Genomic DNA, 7,583 nt, shown 5'->3' with positions numbered 1-7,583 from the left:
TGGCTGAAGAACAAAAGTCTTCATCACCTCACTTCTGCCTCCTAAAGTAAATAAATCAACAAAACAAAACAACATTTCAACAACAAATAATACAATACCAAAACTCATCTGTAGAGATGGCTTTTATCAGTGAAATCATCTGTAAGCAGTGGAAAGCTCCTAATATACTTCCCTAGAGACCAATCCTCGACGATAGTATAAGTTTCCTGTCAAATTTTTTAACAGAAGCCAAGGCATCAGTGTGGTATCATTCCTGCATTTTTACCCACAGAGTTTTCATGGTGGAACTCCCAAATCCATATTTTAAGCAAAGAAACATACACAAGCTGCTGAAGATTTTGCTGAAGTGAGGTGAAGGTTGAGTAATTCTGCAAATGTTTCCCTTTCCTCCAGTCTTTCAGATCCCTGGAGGCCTCTCCCAGGGCCTGTGGTATGGAGAGTTGGACCTGACCCTACTGTGAGAAACCCAACTTTCAAAAACTGCATCAGATGAAAGGCTCTCTATACAGACTACAGACTTGTCAGCTGGTTAAGGAGGCAAACAGAACAGTCTGCTATGAACTCTAGTCCATGTATCTCTGCTGAAAATAAAAGGAGTCTTTAGGAATCAAAGAAGAAAATATTTTTATAAAGAAATTTTATTGCATAATTCTTGTATACAATAAACATAGGAAAAGGGTTTTTAATGAAAATTCATGTCATTTTTCAAAAGTTTTGAACTGTCTAGAGAAAAATTATTACAAAGCTATCTAAGGCAAAAATAATATTTAACCTTCAAAACAAAAGATAATCCCTGTTACCATTTTTTAAATTTATTTAAAGCAAGACATTTTAAACACAATTAATACGGAGAAGTTTTCAAATTGCTACGTCATTTGCATTAAGAATTTAAATGCATCTAAGAAGTGAAGAGTTTAAACACATGGGAATGTTCTCTAATACAACAGATATTGCTTTCTTCAGATCCATTCTGTTTGAACGTAGGGCTGTCCTTTTTGCATTTTCTAATGGTACAGTAAGAGCTGGAGTGCAGAGAGGGAAAGTCCCATGCACTTCCTATGTTAAATGGCATAACTCCCACAGATCACATACACCTCGCCATATTGACTCAGTTCATTGCACTCCATATCCTGCAAAAATAAATCTAGTGCTCGACAGCTGACATTATTGCTCACTGACGTTTTAGTAATATATTTCTTTCACGTAAGACAGAAATATACTGAAATTTGATACCCCTTAAACCCAAAAGCAATCTGGAATTAAACCACATGCATACATCCCACTTTTTTTCAATAGATGTTGCGTTTTTCTTAAAGTTGATCCTGGAAAATGTGGTAAAAGAAAAACTGGCTTTCCTTGAAACAAAGACTAAGGATTAGAAAAAGAAGGGCTTTTTTTGAGTGAAATGTTAAGCCCTGCAACACAAATGAAGGAACAATGACAATCCAGTCTCTGTGGAGAGGGAAGAGGCCTCTGATTGATCCTCCTTGTCTACCTCAACACTGTGGCCCACATCCCACGGGCCCCAGGGGAGGCTATCCCACAGAGCTGGAGCAGCCCAGAGGTGCTGTGTGTGCCTCTGAAGGATGGGCTGCAGGCTGTGGCAAAGCCCGAAGAGACCTATTTCTTTGGTCGCCCCAACATGGAATCCTGGGGTCACTGGGAAATACTAGGGCTTTCTCTGTGAGGTTGGGAAAGACTTCCAGGATGGTCTGGACACTGATGGCTGAGGTCTGGTCTTAAATTTTACACCTCATTTCTAGAAAGATGTGAAGTGTACGAATTCCCGAGTGAATCTAGGGCCTCGGGTGAAATGTCTTGGAATCTGAGGGAGCATCTGGATGCTCAGATGGAAACCTCTTATCGGAGCATCCAGATAAGATCAGGGCTCATCTGGAATCAAGCGTACATTACTATAAAGAGTCTACCGGGATGTCGGGCTTCTTAGAGAGGTGCCTGTAGAGACAGACATGGAGGAATGTGGACATGGCCACACTGACACTGTTTGTCACAGCTTTTCATTCTAATTTCTTCTTGTTTCTTTAAAATTGTCAAATGTCCCTCTTCTTTTTTTGTCTTAGTGCTTACAAGGAAAGCTGTCAGTCTTCATAAGCTTTCAAAGAGTTACAAAAATACATACATATTTTAAACTACAATTCAAGATTAGCATCCAAAGCTACAAACACGATGTACAATCATCACACACCATACCTTCACACCTGGCTACAGCACTGTTGACTTATATCACCATTGTTTATACTTGTGAAAACTTTATTGTGCACAGTGACATCCATTCCACCAAACTTAATGTTATAAAGCAACTGAGCAGAGCTTCTCAAAGTAAAACTAGCTGTGTTGCTACAAAGGAAAATTCTGGCTCTTGGCCCAACTGTTTCCATACCAATCAGCTAAGTCAGCCTCCTCTCTGCTTCTTTCCATTTCAAATGCCTGGGCTTTGGCCTTTGAGGCAATTAGAACCAGATCAGTTCAATTTTACAACACTGATCTCAACTGTATAGCAATATAGTGAATTTGCCCTGAGAGTATCAATACATTTTACAAATACTATGAGTCCCAGTTTATACATGAAGAAATAGGCACAGAGAGGCTAAATGGCTTGTCCCTTGTCACACAGAAGATGATGTTGAGTATGAAACTTGAGCTTCCGTTTTAGCTTTCCATGTGAATCCCCATGTCTCTCCAGAGGTCACCTGGAGCTCCGTGCACAAGGAACCCCCCCTTGGATTCTGTTTATTACTTGTAGTGTCCTGTCAGTTTTTCTGCCCAGCACTGAATTTTTCAGTACTCAAGACTTCATCCTTGATCTTCTCTGCTCTCTCTCATTCCTGCTGCCTTGATAACGTGTGTTGCCCCTAATATTTTATTTTACACAGTGGAATTTACCAAATGCCCTTCCAGCTGCAGCTGCTTTTAGGTGTGGAGAGAAGGACTTATAAAAAGGTGATGGGCAGGCGTTCTTCTTTTTGAATTTTATACCAAGTGGGGCCCAATATTTTACAGTGGTCTTACATTCCAATGCTGCTTTCTTTTTCTTTTCTTTTCTTTTTTTTTTTTCTTTTTGTCAGAATCTCACTCTGTTGCCCAGGCTGGAGTGCAGTGGTGTGATCTCAGCTCACTGCAACCTCCGCCTCCTGGGTTCAAGCAATTCTCCTGACTCAGCCTCCAGAGTAGCTGGGACTACACACATGCGCTACCATGCCCAGCTACTTTTTGTATTATTATTACTATTATTTTTGAGACAGAGTCTCGCATTGTTGCCCAGGCTGGAGTGCAGTGGTGCAATCTCGGCTCACTGCAAGCTCCACCTCCTGGGTTCACGCCATTCTCCTGCCTCAGCCTCCCGAGTAGCTGGGACTACAGGCGCTCGCCACCTCGCCCGGCTAATTTTTCGTATTTTTAGTACAAACGGGGTTTCACCATGTTAGTCAGGATGGTCTCGATCTCCTGACCTCGTGATCTGCCCGCCTCAGCCTCCCAAAGTGCTGGGATTATAGGCGTGAGCCATTGCACCGGGCCTCCAATGCTTTCGATGGAAAATAAAATAAAATAAAGGCCTAACAGTGAGGTAATGTTTACTTGTCTGCCACAACACTCAGTATGCCCCTTCAGATCTGGCAACAATTTAACATAAGGAAAGACTTTAGACCTTCACACCCTTTTAGCGAGGAAAAAAAAAAAATGACCTTAGCTCAAACTTTCCACAAAGCTGAGCAGTCTCATTAAGACATCACTCCATCCCTATCTTAGGTGGGTCTGTGCAAAGGCCTCAAGGCCATGTGTCTTGCAGGTCTCCATGCCCTGCACTGCCCAGCTCTGGTCTCTACACTGCAGAGGAGATCTCTATTTTCACATTTGAAGACCATGAACCCTCTGCTTCTGAATCAAAGGGGGAAAAACTGCAAAAGAAGCCATGTGCTCAAAGAAAAGAATGCCAAAGGGTATAAGTGGCTTGTGAAGAAGTTTCACAAAGCTGTCTCCATTTGCTAAAGCTATAAACTGTTATTGATCTAGTCAATAGCAAAATACATGGATGGCCAGGGCTTCTGTTTAAGCAAAAGAAGAAAAAATATCAATAGCACAAAACTGCCCTTATAGTTTTTGAAAAAATATATCTATTAAGATAAACAATTTTGATTTTTTCAATAAGCTGTGCATTAAGTACACTTTGTTTCCATCACTCTCCATTACTCTAGAGCTCCGCTTTGTCCGCCTGGGCTGGGCTGGCGACCCCACTGCCTCCCTCGGCGGCGTCACTGCTATCCGCAGGTGTGAAAGACAAGGCAGCCGAATTTATGCAGTATCTTTTCCCAGTTGGACGAGGCCCATCATCAAAAATGTGCCCAAGGTGAGCACCACACTGCAAGAGAAGAACAAAACGTCAGGGAAAAGCATGTACAAAGCAGGCTTTGAGAGGAATTCACATTAAGCAGTTTAAATGGATGACCAGCCTGTAGAGAAATGAAGGAAACCATCGTGGATGATTTCTAATCCGCCTGTCAATAGCCGCAAAGATGGTTTCTGGCAGGCTTTGTGCCACATGCTGAGAATAAAAAACACCAGAATTGTGCATATCAGAAATCGTTTAAGAGCCACTGTATTTTTTGATCTGTGAAGTCTCTCAGCCGGCTGAAAAATGACTGCAGTAATTTTATGAATCAAGTTGACCCTTGATCTTCCCTTGTAAGAAACATGGCAGAATGAAATCTTTCCCCCTGGCATTACTTTTGGCTTTGGATGGGTGGGTTTCAGATATGCAGAAGTCCACTGAAAAGATACTGTTTAACTGGCCATGACAGAGGTGATGTTTGCTTTCATGGGCAGTAAAACTTAACATCAGACAAGCATTGGATGTTCTTGGAACTCAGCGAAGCAATGGCAAGGCTCAATGGATTTATGTCACAGTCACCAGGGCTGCAAATGTAGCAAAAGGAAACATCTCTAGCGTACACAATTGTTTTTTTCCTGGCTTCCAATAAGTAGAGTGTCATGTTGGCTTCTTTATCCAAATGAACTATAATATAAAGAAAAGGAATAAGCTGTTTAGCTAAAATCAAGTTTACTGACTATTCAAAAAGCTGGGGAAGAAGAGACATAAGGTCTAGACAGAGGCAGAAGGAGCATCATGTTGGTGTTTGAGAGAAATCCAGCCCAGAGAAAGTTTCTCCAAAAAGGCTGGCCCAGTGAATACCCCTACACTAACTGCGTTGATGCTGGGTTCAGCTCCAGGAAATGAAGGTACATGTCACACTTAGATATCTACTACCCTCTTCCAGCAGGGACAGGGCGAAGGAAATGGAGACACTGGTGCACCATATTCAAGCAGGTTGTGAAAATCCATCATTTATCATGGAACAAAGAAGCCAAAGCCTGGGGTAAATGACTTCCATTCATTCACTTATTAATGGAGTGCCTGCTATATGCCAGGCACTGTTGTACACTCTGGAGTACAGGCAACAATACCTGGCCTCATAGAGCTTACATTCTAGTGGGAGAGACAAACAGTACACAAGAAAACAAGTGAACTATAAAGCATGGAAGGTAGAAAGCAATGCTAAGGGAGGAAAAAAGGAAGGTGATATGAAATGTTAGGGTGGTGAGAAGAGGCCTACCTGGGGTGACTTTGGAATAAGGATCTGGAGGAAGTGTATCTCTAGGGGAGGGCATTTTGAGGACAAGGAAGAGTCATGATTTAGGTAAGAGTATGAGAGAAAAAGCATATCAATGATTCGTTAATTCTCACTGTGCTGGTTTGGTGTATAAAACACAAGTTTCAAGGGAAGAGTATGAATTGACAAGGGACTGGGGCTGAGATACCAAATGGAGATGAAGAGAGAAAAATGAGGGAAGGCGCTCATTACAATGAAAAGCACTAGAATCTTAGTTTCGCTGTTGAACATGCTAAGCTCAATTCTCAAGCGTTCCCTAGTTATTAATAAATAGCAGAAATAGCAACTTTGACTGTATGGCACTTCCATGTTAAAAGTGCATTCTCATTTCGCTGCCAGCAAACTCTGTCAGTTTATTAAAGAGCTAAAAATGAACCCTGAACTGATTTGATCTATTGCCTAGAAAATATGAAACAGGCCTAAAAAACAAATCTTGTATTATTTTACCACATTCTATGCAGGTTTAGGTAATATCAAGGCTGACAGCTCAGATTGCTTTTCCTTTCTATAAACAATTGATGCCAAATTTTTAGGCATCCACAGCTAAGATGAACCAGTAAAAATACATATGCTTGCCCAATGGACACAGGAAAACACCCATTTCTGCCTGCCAAAATAGTCAAGGTGCTGTCCAACGGGAACTAGTGCTCTCGGTGACCAGTGTGTGTGCACAATTACTGATCTCAGATGCAGCTCCAGCACTTGGAACACTTGGCAGTTAAGAGATGAAGTTTTCATATACCTATAAGCCTTAGGTGTGTGTGTGTGTGTGTGTGTGTGTGTGTGTGTGTGTTTAATGAGAGAATGCAGCTATCTGGGAAAAATAAGTGATATTGCCTTTGCTAATAATCTCTTGAGCATCTTTAGAAAATATTTCTATTTATTCTACACCAAAAATAAAGCATAGTAAGGATATATTTGAAGGTATTTAAGAATAAGTTATACGGTCTTAATTTCCCAAATCATATTTTAAAAATCCAAATTATAGTAATTGAATCTGTTGAATTGGGTTTTCAACCTATAGTTTCATTTGCTAATCTGGAACTAGTATTCTGGTTAAATAGAAAGGAAAACACTGATTCTAGGTGTGTCCCTAATACAAGGCAAAAGAAAAAGGAGAAGTGAGGAAGAGAAATTATAGTTAGAAAAAGACAATGAAAACCATTTGCTAACAAATATATGGGTTGAGGATGGAGGTAGAAAATCCTCAGAAACAGACTGAGTCCCCTGAAAATGATAGTTATGGCTTCATTATACTTGCCACAGGGTGTTCTGGAAGACTCACAGCAGCCTTAAGTTACTGAGGGAGTAGCATCATCTCAAAACATAGAAAGGTGTTCATCTGTATCTGTGGCACCACATACATGCCCACCCCACTGCCAACAAAGTCATTTGTCTGAGGGAAGCCTAACCATGCAGTACCATTCGTGCCCCCTCCCAGGTAAACCTAGTCTCCCAGAAAGGACTGTTACCTGGTTTCTTTGAAAAGCGCACAAGCCTTAAAGGCTTCTTCCTGAGAGGATGCGCATGGAGCCCATTCTTTGCAGCTTCTAGTCCTGGGAAGGCTGGGAGGATAAATGGTAGTTGCCAGGATGCATTGTTTCTTTTAGCTGCCTGCAAGCTCTGCCTCCCAGGCCCCAGCCAACTGGCAATGTGTTAGGGTCTCTCAGCACAATTGGTTGTAACTGAAATAAACTGGTTGCCCGATGAAGAAATCTCTGAGACCTGCTGTTAATGATTTATTTCAGGAGAGAATCTTTAGTGTGCATTTTGAACGTTATTTTTAATGGTTATGTGTTTCTTTATTTCCCAGGTAAATGTACCTGAATATTCTGGTCTTCATTCTGAAGAGCATCAGATGATTGTTTAAAAGGAAAAATTTGAATTCTCACAAGA

General features: G+C 41.2%; 1 protein-coding gene across 5 annotated transcripts in view; it reads right to left on the bottom strand.

Annotated features, from left to right (window-relative positions):
* Positions 1 to 620: 620 nt before the first annotated feature.
* Positions 621 to 7,583, bottom strand: part of MSRB3 (methionine sulfoxide reductase B3) — a 188,364-nt gene continuing 181,401 nt past the window's right edge. For 2 of the 5 annotated variants that reach the window (XM_017945990.2, XM_009181143.4), the window contains exon 7: positions 791 to 4,378. In XM_017945990.2, coding sequence (XP_017801479.1) covers positions 4,211 to 4,378 — 168 coding nt within the window. In that variant the 3' untranslated portion in view covers positions 791 to 4,210. Of the gene's footprint in view, positions 4,379 to 7,583 lie in introns of all 5 variants that reach the window. The other 3 variants (XM_009181142.4, XM_003906729.5, XM_003906728.1) reach the window with 2 other exon arrangements.

This window comes from Papio anubis, chromosome 9 (assembly GCF_008728515.1).
Source record: "Papio anubis isolate 15944 chromosome 9, Panubis1.0, whole genome shotgun sequence".
Classification (NCBI taxonomy): domain Eukaryota; kingdom Metazoa; phylum Chordata; class Mammalia; order Primates; family Cercopithecidae; genus Papio; species Papio anubis.
The sequence above is the reverse complement of the archived record's forward strand: the minus strand, read 5'-3'. Positions and strand labels throughout refer to the sequence as shown.